General features: G+C 42.1%; 1 protein-coding gene across 1 annotated transcript in view; it reads right to left on the bottom strand.

Moving 5' to 3' along the window:
• Positions 1–18,496, bottom strand: part of LOC143287433 (delta-1-pyrroline-5-carboxylate dehydrogenase, mitochondrial-like) — a 51,423-nt gene extending 32,927 nt beyond the window's left edge. The window contains exons 1-4 of the mRNA XM_076595421.1: positions 18,373–18,496; positions 11,663–11,864; positions 9,879–9,926; positions 6,776–6,931 (exon numbers count right to left, since the gene is read on the bottom strand). Coding sequence (XP_076451536.1) covers positions 6,776–6,931; positions 9,879–9,926; positions 11,663–11,864; positions 18,373–18,413 — 447 coding nt within the window. The 5' untranslated portion in view covers positions 18,414–18,496. The remainder of the gene's footprint in view (positions 1–6,775; positions 6,932–9,878; positions 9,927–11,662; positions 11,865–18,372) is intronic.
• Positions 18,497–19,594: the final 1,098 nt, after the last annotated feature.

The raw sequence follows: 19,594 nt of genomic DNA, 5'->3' as shown, positions 1-19,594 counted from the left end.
GAGAGTGCAGCAGGTCAGCGGAACATGAAGCGCCTGTATGAGATCACCAGGACACTCTCCGGGAAAAACAGCAACCCAAGCCGGCCCGTCAAGGACAAAGACGGAAACACCATCCTTGGCGAAGAACAGCAGAGAACAAGATGGGCGGAGCATTTCAAAGAAACGCTCAACCGACCAGCACCACCCGCCCCACCAGGCATCCCGCCACCTACCAAGCTCCTCGACATCAACACCAACCCTCCCAACAAGACCGAGATCGTCAAGGCCATCAAGTCCCTCAAGTCAGGAAAGGCAGCCGGCCCAGATGGAATTCCACCTGAAGCTCTGAAGGCCGACATCCAGACTTCAACTGAGATGCTGCACCCTCTCCTTTGCAAGATCTGGGAACAGGAGCGAGTGCCAAAAGACTGGAAAAGAGGACATCTTGTAAAGCTGCCAAAGAAAGGGGACCTTTCATCCTGCAACAGCTGGCGGGGAATCATGCTGTTGTCTATTCCGGGCAAGGTACTGAGCAGAATCATTCTTGAGAGACTGAAGAACGCTTTGGACAAGACACTTCGGGACGAACAAGCAGGCTTCCGACAAGATCGCTTGTGCACGGATCACATCGCAACCATGCGCATCATCATCGAGCAGTCCCTGGAGTGGCAGACCCCCCTGTACACAGTCTTTGTCGACTTTCAAAAAGCTTTTGACAGTGTTGACCGAGATGTCATCTGGAGACTGATGTACCACTATGGATTTCCACCAAAGTTTGTAACCATCATCCAGCAGATGTACGAAGACGCCACCTGTCAAGTGATCCACGACGGGAAACTGACGGAACCTTTCAGTGTGCAAACCGGCGTCCGTCAGGGTTGTTTGCTCTCACCGACCATTTTCCTGATGGTGGTTGACTGGGTCATGAGGCAGTCTACAGCAGATCGGAGGACAGGCATACAGTGGACTTTCACTAAACAGCTGGAGGACCTAGACTTCGCAGATGACATAAGTCTTCTCTCCCACAGGCAGCAAGATGCGCAGGAGAAACTATGTCGTGTGGCAGAAGAAGCTGAGAAGACTGGACTCCAAATCAACATTGGGAAAACAGAGGTCATGAGGGTCAACAACAAGAAGCAAGATCCAGTGCAACTACATCAAGAGAACATCAAGGAGGTTGACAAATTTGTCTACCTAGGCAGTGTTGTCAGCAAAGACGGGGGGACGGACGAAGACATCAAGAGCCGTATCAACAAAGCAAGACACGCCTTCAACACCCTTCGACCAATCTGGAGATCGACAGCCCTCTCAATCCGCAACAAGATCCGGATTTTTAACACCAACGTGAAGTCGGTTCTACTCTATGGCTCAGAGACGTGGAGAGTGACAAAGACCAGCACCCACAAGCTTCAGACATTCACCAACAGATGTCTAAGAAACATCCTGAACATCAGATGGCCAGAGGTTGTCTCCAATGAAGAACTTTGGAACATGGCAAAACAGACCCCACTGGAGACGGAAATCAAGAAACGGAAATGGGGATGGATAGGCCACACACTACACAAGCCTGCAACAAACATCACAAGACAGGCTCTTGATTGGAACCCACAGGGGAAAAGGAAAGTTGGCCGTCCGAAGCAGACCTGGCGGAGAAGCATTGAGGCAGAGACAAGGGCGGCCGGAATGACGTGGGCCGAACTGAAGAGGACCAGCCAGAGCCGGGTGCGTTGGAGGAGTGTTGTTGCGGCCCTATGTTCCCCACGGAATCAAGAGGAATAAGTCAAGTAAGTCATGTTGTTGACATGATGTGTGGTGGGAAGGAACATGACATTGTTTCTGTTTTCCTGTGTGTTGTTGACATGATGTGTGGTGGGAAGGAACATGACATTGTTTCTGTTTTCCTGTGTGTGTGTTGTTGACATGATGTGTGGTGGGAAGGAACATGACATTGTTTCTGTTTTCCTGTGTGTTGTTGACATGATGTGTGGTGGGGAGGAACATGACATTGTTTGGGTTTTCCTGTGTTGTTGACATGATGTGTGGTGGGGAGGAACATGACATTGTTTCTGTTTTCCTGTGTGTTGTTGACATGATGTGTGGTGGGAAGGAACATGACATTGTTTGGGTTTTCCTGTGTGTTGTTGACATGATGTGTGGTGGGGAGGAACATGACATTGTTTGGGTTTTCCTGTGTGTTGTTGACATGATGTGTGGTGGGGAGGAACATGATATTGTTTCTGTTTGCCTGTGTGTTGTTGACATGTGTGGTGGGAAGGTAGGCAATATGAAATTTATTTGAAGTATTGTGGTTTGGGGTGCGCATCATTTGGGCAATTTTATGCATGTGGTAGTTTATAAGTATTGTGATGGTGTGTCAACTTTACTGTAACACTGGTGTTGTGATAAGAGATTTTATCACAACTGTCCTGTAATACTGGTGTTGTGATACCAGATTTTATCATAACTGTCCTGTAACACTTGTGTTGTGATAGGTGATTTTATCATAACTGTCCTGTAATACTGGTGTTGTGATACCAGATTTTATCACAACTGTCCTGTAACACTTGTGTTGTGATAGGTGGTTTTATCACAACTGTTCTGTAATACTGGTGTTGTGATACCAGATTTTATCATAACTGTTCTGTAACACTTGTGTTGTGATAGGTGGTTTTATCATAACTGTCCTGTAATACTGGTGTTGTGATACCAGATTTTATCAAAACTGTACTGTAATACTGGTGTTGTGATAAGAGATTTTATCACAACTGTTCTGTAATACTGGTGTTGTGATACCAGATTTTATCATAACTGTACTGTAACACTTGTGTTGTGATAGGTGATTTTAACATAACTGTCCTGTAACACTTGTGTTGTGATAGGTGATTTTATCATAACTGTCCTGTAACACTTGTGTTGTGATACCAGATTTTATCATAACTGTCCTGTAACACTTGTGTTGTGATAGGTGATTTTATCATAACTGTCCTGTAACACTGGTGTTGTGACAGGTGATTTTATCATAACTGTTCTGTAATACTGGTGTTGTGATACCAGATTTTATCACAACTGTTCTGTAATACTGGTGTTGTGATACCAGATTTTATCATAACTGTTCTGTAATACTGGTGTTGTGATACCAGATTTTATCATAACTGTCCTGTAATACTGGTGTTGTGATACCAGATTTTATCATAACTGTACTGTAATACTGGTGTTGTGATACCAGATTTTATCATAACTGTCCTGTAATACTGGTGTTGTGATAGGAGATTTTATCATAACTGTCCTGTAATACTGGTGTTGTGATACCAGATTTTATCATAACTGTCCTGTAATACTGGTGTTGTGATAGGTGATTTTATCATAACTGTCCTGTAACACTTGTGTTGTGATAGGTGATTTTATCATAACTGTCCTGTAACACTTGTGTTGTGATAGGTGATTTTATCATAACTGTCCTGTAATACTGGTGTTGTGATACCAGATTTTATCATAACTGTCCTGTAACACTTGTGTTGTGATAGGTGGTTTTATCATAACTGTCCTGTAATACTGGTGTTGTGATACCAGATTTTATCAAAACTGTACTGTAATACTGGTGTTGTGATACCAGATTTTATCAAAACTGTACTGTAATACTGGTGTTGTGATACCAGATTTTATCATAACTGTACTGTAACACTGGTGTTGTGATAGGTGGTTTTATCATAACTGTCCTGTAACACTTGTGTTGTGATAGGTGATTTTATCATAACTGTCCTGTAATACTGGTGTTGTGATACCAGATTTTATCATAACTGTCCTGTAACACTTGTGTTGTGATAGGTGATTTTATCATAACTGTCCTGTAACACTGGTGTTGTGATAGGTGGTTTTATCATAACTGTCCTGTAATACTGGTGTTGTGATACCAGATTTTATCAAAACTGTACTGTAATACTGGTGTTGTGATAGATTTTATAACTGTACTGTAATACTGGTGTTGTGGTAGGAGATTTTATCATAACTGTACTGTAATCAGTTGAGTGATGGCCTAGAGGTAACAAGTCCGCCTAGGAAGCGAGAATCTGAGCGCGCTGGTTCGAATCACGGCTCAGCCACCGATATTTTCTCCTCCTCCACTATACCTTGAGTGGTGGTCTGGATGCTAGTCATTCAGATGAGACAATAAACCAAGGTCCCATGTGCAGCATGCACTTAGTACACATAAAAGAACCCACAGCAACAAAAGGGTTGTTCCTGGCAAAATTCTGGAGAAAAATCCACTTCAATAGGAAAAACAAGAAAGAAAAAAATTGGTGGCGCTGTAGTGCAGCGACGCGCTCTCCCTGGGGACAGCAGCCCGAATTTCACAAAGAGAAATCTGTTGTGATAAAAAGAAATACAAATACAAAAATAATATTGGTGTTGTGATAGCATATTTTAACATAACTGTCCTGTAATATTGGTGGTGTGATACCAGATTTTACCATAACTATACTGTAATACTGGAATTGTGATACAAGATTTTATCATAACTGTACCATAATACAGGTGTTGTGATACAAGACTTTATAACTGTACTATAATATTGGTTTTGTGATGCCAGATTTTATCATTACTGAAATTTACTATTGGTTTTGTGACGCAAGATTTTATAAGTGTACTGTAATATTGGTGTTGTGATGCAAGATTTTATCATTCAGGTGCTTGATAAGTATGCTGAGTGTTGTGTGTGATGGTTTTGTATTTGACATGAGTGTTGTGTGTGATGGTTTTGTATTTGACATGAGTGTTGTGTGTGATGGTTTTGTATTTGACATGAGTGTTGTGTGTGATGGTTTTGTATTTGACATGAGTGTTGTGTGTGATGGTTTTGTATTTGACATGAGTGTTGTGTGTGATGGTTTTGTATTTGACATGAGTGTTGTGTGTGATGGTTTTGTATTTGACATGAGTGTTGTGTGTGATGGTTTTGTATTTGACATGAGTGTTGTGTGTGATGGTTTTGTATTTGACATTCATATACATAACTGTTTTTGTTTGGCTGGATGCTTTACTTCTCAATTTGTACAACAGACAGCACACCAAAGGTTTTACTGGAAATGCGCTAAGCATCATTATTAACATTGATATAATCATTTATGATATTATTATTATTGTTATTATTATAATTATCCTTACCATCATGATCAGTATCAGTGTGTACAATTACTGTTATCCTCATCCTTATAATCAATATCAGTACCAGTGTGTACAATTACTGTTATCCTCATCCTTATAATCAATATCAGTACCAGTGTGTACAATTACTGTTATCCTCATCCTTATAATCAATATCAGTATCAGTGTGTACAATTACTATTATCCACATCCTTATAATCAATATCAGTACCAGTGTGTACAATTACTGTTATCCTCATCCTTATAATAATCAATATCAGTACCAGTGTGTACAATTACTATTATCCTCATCCTTATAATCAATATCAGTATCAGTGTGTACAATTACTGTTATCCTCATCCTTATAATCAATATCAGCATCAGTGTGTACAATTACTATTATCCTCATAATCAATATCAGCATCAGTGTGTACAATTACTATTATCCTCATAATCAATATCAGCATCAGTGTGTACAATTACTGTTATCCTCATCCTTATAATCAATATCAGTATCAGTGTGTACAATTACTATTATCCTCATCCTTATAATCAATATCAGTACCAGTGTGTACAATTACTGTTATCCTCATCCTTATAATCAATATCAGTATCAGTGTGTACAATTACTGTTATCCTCATCCTTATAATCAATATCAGTATCAGTGTGTACAATTACTGTTATCCTCATCCTTATAATCAATATCAGTATCAGTGTGTACAATTACTGTTATCCTCATCCTTATAATCAATATCAGTACCAGTGTGTACAATTACTGTTATCCTCATCCTTATAATCAATATCAGTATCAGTGTGTACAATTACTGTTATCCTCATCCTTATAATCAATATCAGTATCAGTGTGTACAATTACTATTATCCTCATCCTTATAATCAATATCAGTACCAGTGTGTACAATTACTGTTATCCTCATCCTTATAATCAATATCAGTATCAGTGTGTACAATTACTGTTATCCTCATCCTTATAATCAATATCAGTATCAGTGTGTACAATTACTGTTATCCTCATCCTTATAATCAATATCAGTATCAGTGTGTACAATTACTGTTATCCTCATCCTTATAATCAATATCAGTATCAGTGTGTACAATTACTGTTATCCTCATCCTTATAATCAATATCAGTACCAGTGTGTACAATTACTGTTATCCTCATCCTTATAATCAATATCAGTACCAGTGTGTACAATTACTGTTATCCTCATCCTTATAATCAATATCAGTACCAGTGTGTACAATTACTGTTATCCTCATCCTTATAATCAATATCAGTACCAGTGTGTACAATTACTGTTATCCTCATCCTTATAATCAATATCAGTACCAGTGTGTACAATTACTGTTATCCTCATCCTTATAATCAATATCAGTACCAGTGTGTACAATTACTGTTATCCTCATCCTTATAATCAATATCAGTACCAGTGTGTACAATTACTGTTATCCTCATCCTTATAATCAATATCAGTACCAGTGTGTACAATTACTGTTATCCTCATCCTTATAATCAATATCAGTACCAGTGTGTACAATTACTGTTATCCTCATCCTTATAATCAATATCAGTATCAGTGTGTACAATTACTGTTATCCTCATCCTTATAATCAATATCAGTATCAGTGTGTACCTGTCCCAGCATGGTGGCGGCCATCAGGTCCATGCGGTATTTCTTGGCCATCAGGTCTGCAGCATCCAGGAAGATACGGCTTCGTTCTTCCTGTGGCCGCTTCTCCCAGTCCTTCCTGGCCTTCAGGCTGGACTCCACGGCCTTCGTCACCAACTCCTGCAACAGTGTGTTGTGTTGTATTGTGTTGACTCCATGGCCTTTGCCACCAACTCCTGCAACAGTGTACTGTGTTGTATTGTGTTGACTCCACGGCCTTTGTCACCAACTCCTGCAACAGTGTGTTGTGTTGTATTGTGTTGACTCCACGGCCTTTGTCACTAACTCCTGCAACAGTGTGTTGTGCTGTATTGTGTTGACTCCATGGCCTTTGTCACCAACTCCTGCAACAGTGTGTTGTGTTGTATTGTGTTGACTCCACGGCCTTTGTCACCAACTCCTGCAACAGTGTGTTGTGTTGTATTGTGTTGACTCCACGGCCTTTGTCACCAACTCCTGCAACAGTGTGTTGTGTTGTATTGTGTTGACTCCATGGCCTTCAGCTGTACACGCCTCAATCAACAGGCACGGTAGACACACCTGAATCAACAAGCATACTGTTCACACCTCAATCAACAGGCACGCTGTACACGCCTCAATCAACAGGCACGGTGGACACGCCTCAATCAACAGGCACGGTGGACACGCCTCAATCAACAGGCACGGTGGACACGCCTCAATCAACAGGCATGAGACAAGTTAGTTCTTCAGCTGTACACGCCTCAATCAACAGGCATGAGACAAGTTAGTTCTTCAGCTGTACACGCCTCAATCAACAGGCATGAGACAAGTTAGTTCTTCAGCTGTACACACCTCAATCAACAGGCATGAGACAAGTTAGTTCTTCAGCTGTACACGCCTCAATCAACAGGCATGAGACAAGTTAGTTCTTCAGCTGTACACGCCTCAATCAACAGGCACGCTGGACACGCCTCAATCAATAGGCATGAGACAAGTTAGTTCTTCAGCTGTACACGCCTCAATCAACAGGCACGCTGGACACGCCTCAATCAACAGGCACAGTGTACATGCCTCAATCAACAGGCAAGGGACAAGTTAGTTCTTCAGCTGTACACACCTCAATCAACAGGCATGAGACAAGTTAGTTCTTCAGCTGTACACGCCTCAATCAACAGGCACGCTGGACACGCCTCAATCAACAGGCAAGGGACAAGTTAGTTCTTCTGCTGTACACGCCTCAATCAACAGGCACAGTGTACATGCCTCAATCAACAGGCACAGTGTACATGCCTCAATCAACAGGCAAGGGACAAGTTAGTTCTTCAGCTGGACACGCCTCAATCAACAGGTAAGGGACAAGTTAGTTCTTCAGCTGTACACACCTCAATAAACAGGCATGAGACAAGTTAGTTCTTCAGCTGTACACACCTCAATCAACAGGTAAGGGACAAGTTAGTTCTTCAGCTGTACACACCTCAATAAACAGGCATGAGACAAGTTAGTTCTTCAGCTGTACACGCCTCAATCAACAGGCAAGGGACAAGTTAGTTCTTCAGCTGTACACGCCTCAATCAACAGGTAAGGGACAAGTTAGTTCTTCAGCTGTACACGCCTCAATCAACAGGCACAGTGTACATGCCTTAATCAACAGGCACAGTGTACATGCCTCGCCTCAATCAACAGGCATGAGACAAGTTAGTTCTTCAGCTGTACACGCCTCAATCAACAGGTAAGGGACAAGTTAGTTCTTCAGCTGTACACGCCTCAATCAACAGGCAAGGGACAAGTTAGTTCTTCAGCTGTACACACCTCAGTCAACAGGCAAGGGACAAGTTAGTTCTTCAGCTGTACACGCCTCAATCAACAGGCAAGGGACAAGTTAGTTCTTCAGCTGTACACACCTCAGTCAACAGGCAAGGGACAAGTTAGTTCTTCAGCTGTACACGCCTCAATCAACAGGCAAGGGACAAGTTAGTTCTTCAGCTGTACACACCTCAGTCAACAGGCAAGGGACAAGTTAGTTCTTCAGCTGTACACGCCTCAATCAACAGGCATGAGACAAGTTAGTTCTTCAGCTGTACACACCTCAGTCAACAGGCATGAGACAAGTTAGTTCTTCAGCTGTACACACCTCAGTCAACAGGCATGAGACAAGTTAGTTCTTCAGCTGTACACGCCTCAATCAACAGGCAAGGGACAAGTTAGTTCTTCAGCTGTACACACCTCAATAAACAGGCATGAGACAAGTTAGTTCTTCAGCTGTACAAACCTGCAATCCACTGCCTTTTTCAGTCCCTCACTCTCATCCTTTCAAGCAAATCTGTAAACACTCCTTTTCAAGCAGTCTCTACATAACTTAGGCAGTCCATTCCATGAATGTGCTTCAGGGATTGACACCTACTTCTTCCACATGTGCATACATCATGATGATGATGATGATGATGATGATGATGTGATAATGATGATGCTGGTGATGGTGATGATGTGTGTGTTTAAGTCAAGACAGCATGTATCAAATGGTATATCTGCATCATATGTTATCTGCCGCGCCAACTGAACATGTCTGTGTTTGTCTCTGTGCTCACACATGTACATGCATGAATGCCTGAATATACTTGCAATCATGTTTATATGTAAATACATTAATGTATTTCTGTATGCATTCTCATGCCTGTATGAGTGTGTGTGTGTGTGTGTGTGTGTGTGTGTGTGTGTGTGAAACCTTTGTAATGAACCAACAACAGCCCATCCATTCATTAAAAATGATAAACAAAACAAAACAAAAAGAAACTGGACAAAAGTGTATGTCTTGATCATCATATCAATGGCACTTTGACCTGTTACTGCAATGAAATAAATGAAAACCACAAACCAAAACATTTGTTTTATAGCTTCATTAGTGTGTGTCTTCATGTCAATTTTGTGTGATTGCCAGCTTTATTTTCACACATACAATACATGCCTTCATCTCAAATGGATGCTTCAGTACTTGTAAAATAAAAGACTGACAGCTTGCTGAAGGCTAGACAGCACACACACAAAACAGCAGTGTAAAGGGCTGAATGAAAGGGACATCATGAAGAGACACATAAAGCACAATACTCACAGGTGTGGCGTAGCAGAACGTGGCCACTTTCTTTTGATGATCAAACGGCTGTCCACAACACGCCCACAGCACACAGCAAAACACACAATCTATCAATGAATGAACTGTTCCAGGATAAAAGAGTAACTCAGTAAGCCTACAGCGCTTTTTTCTATCTGCCCCTTGAAAAAAAGAGTGGGAAGGGCTGGATGAAAATAATATTAAAAAAACAAAAAAACATGAAATGTATGAACATTTATTTACCTCAGGTAAAGGTGGATGTGAGAGAGAGAGAGAAAGAGAGAGATCAAGGCAGACAGAGAGTCAAATTATGTACACAAACCAATGATGATTATTATTAATATCATTATACTATATCATTAGACTTAGTAGTAATAGCAGTAGTAGTAGAAGTAGTAGTGGTGGTGGTAGCAGCATCACTACCACGGTCTTTGCATGTCTGTGTATGACCTTGAATGAGAATGTGCATGCATTGATTCATGTTCTCAAGGATTTATCATTGAATAATAATAATCATATTCATAATGAAATAATAATAATGGTTGATTTATATGATGCAAAATCAAATAATTTTGCTCCAAGCACCTTACAATACAACAATTCCAATTCAAGTGATGAAATATAATTCAACACTTTACAAAATCCATCAAAACACGCAGGTATTTGTATTTGTATTTCTTTTTATCACAACAGATTTCTCTGTGTGAAATTTCGGGCTGCTCTCCCCAGGGAGACCGCGTCGCTACACTACAGCGCCACCTATTTTTTTGTATTTTTTCCTGCGTGCAGTTTTATTTGTTTTTCCTACTGAAGTGGATTTTTCTCCAGAATTTTGCCAAGAACAACCCTTTTGTTGCTGTGGGTTCTTTTACGTGTGCTAAGTGCATGCTGCACACGGGACCTGTGTTTATCGTCTCATCCGAATGACTAGCGTCCAGACCACCACTCATGGTCTAGTGGAGGGGGAGAAAATATCAGCGGCTGAGCCGTGATTTGAACCAGCGTGCTCAGATTCTCTCGCTTCCTAGGTGGACGCGTTACCTCAAGGCCATCACTCCAATACAGGTTGGTCCAACTAAGTGAACAAACGTTATAAATCATCATTATCATGACAAGACAGTGCATCAAAATCAAATAAGTTCAGTGTCCATGGTAAAGAAATTATTCTATACATGTTATATAAACATACATACAAACGCTTCAAGAGGTGCAACATGCTTAAAATGTTATCCCTCTTGTCCCGAGTGCTGTATTGCTGTGTGGACAATAAAAAGACTTTTCACGTTTCACATCCAAACACAGATCTTTATGTAACAATCAGTCAAAGACAGTTTTGAACAGTCTTGAAGTTGGTTTTGAACTTGGAAATGGACTGGGAGTGTCTAGACATATATAGCAAGGAGTTCCACTTGGTGAGGGCGGTGAATGCCAAGGAACTCAGAAAGACTTGGTCCTAACAGAGGGAATTTAGAGAATATTACCGTCTGACGATGAATACAGTTGTCTTCTTGGACTGTAAACAGTGAGATCAGAGAGAGAGCAATGTGGGGAGAGTTTGTATCCAATCCTGAACCGTACTGGCAACCACTGAGTTGCTCCAGACGAGGGAGAATATGGTCACTCTTTTGGTATAAATTTCAATACAAGACAGGCAGCTGACACACATACACAAGACACTCACATTATTTATCTATATACACAGTTTCATAAACACAAACAGTCACAAACCACACACACACAGTCACACACACCAAAACTAATCACCAATCCATCCCCAACCTCACCCTGACTTGTGAGCGGACTTGGTCAAGGCGTATCTCCTCGTCGCCAATGACGATGGGGATATCAACCACCTTGCCCTCATAGCGCCGAATGGCTTCCTCCAACTCCTTGCTCTCCGGGCTGCCAGGCCTGTACTCCAGGATGGGCTCATTCACCGCCTGGTACCCCTTCACCGATGACATGTGACGGGCCAGCCGTGTGTGCCTGTGGTCAGCAAAGCCATATGCATGGATCTGTGATTGTATTTGAGTAAAAACCTGGAATTCTCTGCCTTTTCTCTCTGTGTGTTACAGTCCCTCCCTCACATCCTGTAAAAAGAATCAAAAACATTCCTTTTGCAATCAGTCTCTACATAATCAACATACTCCATTCCATACAAATTGCACATAAGGTGACAAAATGTCACCCTAATACCTTACCTTACACTAACCGAATGTTGGTCACCTTAATGTTTTTGCCTCTTGCAGCTTTCTTGCTGGCTCTTGCAAATCAAAACTATGCTTGAATTTTTCATGGCACCTTGATGTCAAACAGACTTGTTTTTCATTACAGTCAATGGTTTGTTTTACTGCAGATGCTAATTCGTCATTGTCATAGATCTCCTAACCCCGGGTGGGGCTGTGGAGGCACCACTGATGTCTCTGACAATCTTCCACCATCTGTCTCGGTCTTAAACTGCTCTCTGCGATTCAGCAAAAGACAAGCTTGTCCACTCCTGGATGTTATCTTCCCACATCCTCTTCTGTTTGCCTCTTCGTCTTCCTCCTGCACTGTGCCTTGCAAGGTGGCTTTTGCCAGACCTGATGATCTCACCACATGTCCATGCCAGACCTGATGATCTCATCACATGTCCATGCCACATCATTTTTCTTTTCTTTGCAATACTAAGCAAGCTGCCCCAAAGGGTGCTGTTATTCTGTTGGACATTTGTCATGTGGTCTCTGTACCAGATGCTCTGGACCTTACGGTAGCATCTCATCTCAAGAGCTTCAGAGCATCTCTGGAGGTCAGCAGTGAAGGTCCATGATTCACAAGCATACAGAAAAATTGGTATAACAAGTGTATGCATCAGTTTAACTTTGATGCCAGGGAGGTGTATGTCATGCCATATGCCATATGGTTTTCATTTGGGCCAGAACTTCTGGTTTCGATGCTTCGTCTGAGACAGTTGCACCCAGTTACTAAAACTGTTGACAGTTTCAAGTTTTTGGCCCTCTACTTTGATATCCTTTTTGATTCCACAGGTGCTGTTGGTTATTTTTGTCTTTTCTGCAATAAATCTCCATGCCGTAGGCCTGCGATGTTTTGTCAAGGCTCTCGACAAGATTGGTCAGCTCCTCTTCATCGCCTGATGGACTCATAACACTGTCAATGTCACCAACAAGCTGCAGGTTCATGATGACTCTGCCACCAATACAGACTGACCCTTCATGCTCTGACAGTGTGTCAGCCATCAGTCTCTCTAAGAAGATATTGAAGAGAATGGGTGAGAGAGGACAGCCCTGTCTAATCCCTACAGTCGTCCACAACCACTTGCCTGTGCTGCCTTTGAGTGGGACTGTCATACAGGTGGTCAATGACTTAGATGAGGCTGGCACTGATGTTATACTTCCTCATGGTAGCCCAAAGTGCAGCGTCAAATGCCAATTAATTTCAGCAAAATTATGCAATGTGTGCTTGAATATGCCTGGTCATCCCAAACCCCATTTTCACAATAGCTGATAATGGTGGATATACATACATACATACCATGCACAGACACACACATGTATATATAAACAGATATTATATATATATATATATATATATATATATATATATGATCCTCATCTGTATCTTCCATGTGTGTGTGTGTGTGTGTGTGTGTGTGTCTGTGTCTGTGTCTGTGTCTGTGTGTGTGTCTGTGTCTGTGTCTGTGTGCATGCGTGTGCGCGTGTGTGCATGCACATGTGTTATTGTGTGCTCTGTGTCAGACTGACCTGTTACTGACAAGTGCTCTGGAAGGTTTGGAAGCTCTACATAAAACTGTGTTGACCTTGCTTGATTTCTCAGCTGCGTTTAAAACAATCAACTATGGTATGTTCCTTTGCAGAGTTGAATGTTATTTGCATTTCATCCCAACAGTTGTGAAAGTCCTGGTTTTCTCCATATTACCTCCTACTGCTTCCTGATTGTCTCTATTAACAACTTTCAGTCTGATGCAACCCTTATCTCCTACAGTGTGCCACAAGATTCTGTCCTGAACCCTGTCCTTCTGTACACTGCTCCTTTTTCTGATGTTTTTTTTTGTCATTTTGTTCTTCACCACTCCTTTGCTGATGATACTCAACTACTAAAGTCTGCAGGACTCAGTCAGATAGTCTGGACCACTGATCAGTCAATGTATGAGTGCATTCTTGATGTTAAATCCTGGATGACATTCAACGAACTCGAGCTTAATGACAAAACTGAAGCTATGATATTTCCTCTTTCACATCTGGAACAATCTTCCACATCATCCACATCTGTTCACCTGACTCAGTGTCTGCCTTTCACTCTTAACTCTTTGTTTCCTACTTCTACATCGTCCCATGTCCCATGCCTGCCAACTCCCTTCGCATGTATGACAAATAAAAGGGGATGGGGGCAGGGAGGGGAGGGAGGGAGAGAGGGAATATTACTATTATAAATGTATATAAAATAAATCATTAAATGTATATATATATATATATATATATATATATATATATATATATATATACGCGGTATATAATGGCAGGTGTATGCCATCATGTATCATAATCAAGTGTGCGTGCTTATGCATTAAATACACATTCGTACATCTGTCCAATATCATTATCACCAAGAGAGAAAAGATGGTGTGGTGTAACGAAAGAAAGATACACATACTCACACTCAAAGACAGTGTATCAAATACATGCATGCACAGTTTCACATGCTGCACAGGCATGCTATCTCATACAAACCCACAAACATACATACAGGTGTAAACACACACAAACACACACACTACATAGACATACAATCTCACATATGCAGAAACATACAAACTGACAAATGTGCACACATAACTATGAATAAATTATCATTAGTTATGTGTCTGGAAATAAGCACCCAAAATTTAACATACGCATCTGAACAAATATAAAAAGCACGTATGTCCAGCAGGCATGACTGGCGAGATGAGAAAAACGTCATGCTTTGATTCAGGTCTTTAATGCTGGTGCAGGTCCTCATTATACCTGATGTCACTGGCCAGAAGTCTGTGTAACAAGAACCTTGACGAGACAAATTCAAGAGCCTGGGGCTTGGTTACACTTTCAGTGACAAGAAAGGCTTCATTCAAGTTATAATAAAAGCTTAAAGGTCCCAGAGTCTTTTATGGGCACTGGGGCAGTGAATTCATACTCACTATCTCAGTGTCTGGGCTCAGGATAAGAAGGCGGGGGGGCATCGCCTACTCTTGCTGTTTTTAGAATTCCCTAACAAAGTAAGGTGTTCGTTCACAACTGGGTGAAGTGAGGTTTAATTAAAGTCAAATGCCTTTCCACAAGACACACCACCATGCCAAAACAGGGCTCCCACCACCATGCCAAAACATGGCCCACACCACCATGCCCTCACACCACCATGCCAAAACATGGCCCACACCACCATGCCCTCACACCACCATGCCAAAACAGGGCTCCCACCACCATGCCAAAACATGGCCCACACCACCATGCCCTCACACCACCATGCCAAAACAACCCTCACACCACCATGCCCTCACACCACCATGCCAAAACATGGCCCACACCACCATGCCCTCACACCACCATGCCAAAACATGGCCCACACCACCATGCCCTCACACCACCATGCCAAAACAGGGCTCCCACCACCATGCCAAAACATGGCCCACACCACCATGCCCTCACACCACCATGCCAAAACAACCCTCACACCACCATGCCAAAACAGGGCTCCCACCACCATGCCAAAACATGGCCCACACCACCATGCCCTCACACCACCATGCCAAAACAACCCTCACACCACCATACCCAGCTCTTGTTGCCCTGAGTGCCAGAGTGGAGAAAGTGGTAATACAATGGGTACCAGCACACTGTGGCATCAGAGGCAACGAAAAAGCGGACATTCTGGCAAACAACGGTGCACAGAAGGAGCAGACCAACAAACTGGTGTCATACGATGAAATCAAGACAATCATCAAGGCACAGCAAGGAATAAAGTGGCGCCTCCAGCACCCCAAATATAACCCAGAAGACAGATATCATTTGCTGGAACGACCGGAACAGGTCAAGATCTTCCGCCTGAGGACTGGACACAACCACCTGCTCCACCACATGCACACAAAATTTGGCACTGGGCAGAGTGGAGAGTGCCCTTGTGGTGAGGGACCAATGACAACTGACCACATCCTTCAAAACTGTAGGACGCATGCAGCATCCAGGAGGAAGTACTGGCCAACACCAACAGCAGTGGAAGCCAAACTGTACGGCACCCTGGGGGAGCTGCGACGGACGGCAGCCTTCATCGAGGGCAACGGGCTGCTTATCTAATGGGAGGTGAACGAGGAAGATGAAGAAGATAATAAAATTATTTATTTCTTATCTGTGATAGCATCATGCCATAAGTCATGCATTTACAGCAGCCACCACCATAGAGAAAATGCCCAATTTCTCTTTATCAGATAATAAAATTATTTATTTCTTATCTGTGATAGCATCATGCCATAAGTCATGCATTTACAGCAGCCACCACCATAGAGAAAATGCCCAATTTCTCTTTATCAGATAATAAAATTATTTATTTCTTATCTGTCATAGCATCATGCCATCAGTTATGCATTCACAGCAGCCACCATCATAGAGAAAATGCCCAATTTTCATATGCTATATCTTTATGGCTACCCCACCGCCCCCTTCTCTCCTAGACGCTCAGCTCCAAAGATGCTATGCATTTTCAACTGCATTTCCTCCTTTACAATGAACCAGTAAAATTTATCTGTTAAACCATTTAATAAATGTTTCACTTTCAAGTAACAAAGGAGGCAAAACATTCAAGATTCATGTGTGATACCCACTTAAGCCAATGGAACAGAAAAAAATGGACTGGTCAGGTTTTCCACAACCATTCTACCAGACCCTGAGTGGTGGTCTGGGTGCCAGTATTTTGATTAAGACAAACTGAGATTCTGTGTACAGCATGACTTAGTGCACATAAAAGAACCTATGGCAACAGAAGAGTTGTCAGTGGCAAATTTCTGTAGGGAAATCCACATGAATGGTAACAAAACATGATAAAAGACTGGAAAAAAAAGTTGTACAGGGTTGGGTTGGTGCTGCACTGTGGTGACAAACTCTCCCTGGTGACAACAGCCCAAATTTCACACACTGAAATCTGTTGTCACAAGAAGTGAACCTTCTCCATAAAAGACAAGGTTGTCCCTGTCAAAATTCCAAACCAAAATCCACTTCGATAGTAACTAAACCAAATACACTTGCAGACACTGAGACAGATAAAAAGAAATATAAATTATGGGTGGTACTGCACTGTGGTGACATGGTCTCCTTGAGAACGACATCCTGAATTTCACAGGGGAATATTTTGTGACAAAAGGAAGTAAAATCAAGAAAATAAAAAAGACATTGAAAAGCTAATCATCTTGTAACACCAAAAATGTATACTACATAAACTGTATGTGTTTGTCTGAATGTATGTATACATGTTATATATACGTCAATGTGTGCCAATGTGCGTTTCACTGTATGTGTGTACTGTGTGTATGTTTATGTGCGAGTGTGTGCATGTACGTCTGGTATATTTCATACAGATCAGCCAATGACTTCAACTAGATTTAGATGGGCACTATTCCTTCAAAACTTTCACTGGTCTGTGGTGCAGTTGGTATAGGTAGTGCTGGATAAGAAAAGTAAAAACAGAGCTGACGGTCCAAGAATATGGCAAAGTGGGCTTGCGGATTGTTCTTTTGATTGATGATATGAGAGAGAGAGAGAGAGAGAGAGAGAGAGAGAGAGAGAGAGAGAGAGAGAGAACACTAGAGAAAAACAGAACACTAGAGAAAAAAAAAACACAGAGAGAGGGAAGACTGACAGCGGCAGAACGAGACGAAGAGTGACGGACGGAAGACAGACAGGCAGAACGAGACGGGGAGAGAGGGGGGCGGGGGGGAAGACAGACAGAGGCAGAACGAAATGGGGATAGAGAGACGGGGGGGGGGGGAGACAGAAGCAGAACGAGACGGGGAGAGAGAGAGTGAGGACAGAGGCCGAACGAGACGGAGGGGGGGGGGGAGACAGACAGAGGCAGAACGAGAAGGAGAGAAAAAGAGAGAGGGGGGAAGAAGAAGAGGAAGAACAAGAGACAGGCACTTGTCAAACTCCACAAATGTTTTACTCTGCTTTCTTTTTAAAGTTCAATACACACACAAAACCATTCTAAACTGAACCATTCCTTGAAACACATCCTTATCTTGAATAAACTGTTTTCGGTTTGCAGCACTGTAAAGAATGAATTGTCCTTGGCGTTTGTTTCGTGCCTGCCGTTAGAAAAGTACGTTGTTCCTCTTGCTGGCTACGTGCAAGAACAATCTGGTCAAGAAATATAGTGTTATGCTGATGTATTTGGGTCGTCCACACAATTTGCAACGCTGCATACAGTGGCCACATAATTATATGTACAGTACCTTAGACATCTCGATGCGTGTCTTGCAACTGATGTAGCCATTTTTCGGTCACTGGACTAGTAGCGTTCTGTTGCCTTCGAAACAAATTTGGAACTGTTCGCAGAGCAGATTTGACCGATTTTATCAGATATATATATGCGTTACAAAATATAGTTCGCATAGTCAAAATAGATATTACAGAGTAGAAAATCAGAATGATATACATAAGAATATTTCACACGAATCCAAAATATTATATTTAATCTTAGGAAAATGAGGGTAGAAAAACTATGTAAGTTTTGTGAAGCTCAACTTTCACGACCTTGCGACTCCAAAGCGAAGGTGTGCATTGTTTCACCAATCATAGAAACGACCCAAGAATAATGTCCAATCACAGTGCTTGTCTCTCACCACGCCTCCGTCTCGACGACTCTCGTTTGCGTGTAAGCGTATGAATATAAAGTCACTGGCAGGCAAACTTTTTCTGTCCGAACTCGAGCTGGTTTCAGTTTTGATAGGCTTCATGATTCAGATTTCAGTTTCTCAAGGTTTCACGTGACACAAACCAAAGACTGAAAAAACTGTCAAGGTTTATAGGACAGTAAACTACTGTCGCCGTTTATTGTCAGATCTTTCTTTTTCTTTTCTTTTTTTTTAAATTTATATGTTGTTTTTTCTCAAAGCCTGACTAAGCGCGTTGGGTTACGCTGCTGGTCAGGCATCTGCTTGGCAGATGTGGTGTAGCGTATATGGATTTGCCCGAACGCAGTGACGCCTCCTTGAGCTACTGATACTGATACTGCCAGGTGGCTGTCGTTGCCCTGTATCCTCACAGGTGTAACAGTCTACAATAAAACCTATTTGGTTTCAGTTTCACGTAAGCGTCAAAACGCATGGGCTGATCAGTTTCAAGGCGACAAATCGTGCGGACTGATCCATACACGCTACACCACACAAGAAATGAAGGACGAGGGGTGGGGAAAAGTGAGGTGTCACGTGTTTCAGGATGGGGAGGAAGATGCCAGGTCAGGCCTCAGTTGAGATCAAAAGTTACCACAGAGTCCGTGAAAAAAATGTACAGAGTCCATATACACTCTGCACAATATAACTCTGCGCTTTTTCTGTCGCACAGCCAACATGAGCATAACTGAGTTGGGTATTTCTGTCTTCAGAACTCACCGAACGACGAAATGTATTGGTTAAAGAAGGTTTAACGTGCGGAATTTGTTCTTCCGAGTCTGCA

The sequence above is a fragment of the Babylonia areolata genome, chromosome 11 (genome assembly GCF_041734735.1).
Source record: "Babylonia areolata isolate BAREFJ2019XMU chromosome 11, ASM4173473v1, whole genome shotgun sequence".
NCBI classification, from domain to species: domain Eukaryota; kingdom Metazoa; phylum Mollusca; class Gastropoda; order Neogastropoda; family Buccinidae; genus Babylonia; species Babylonia areolata.
Note: the sequence above shows the minus strand (reverse complement) of the source record. Positions and strands in the feature narration are given on the sequence as shown.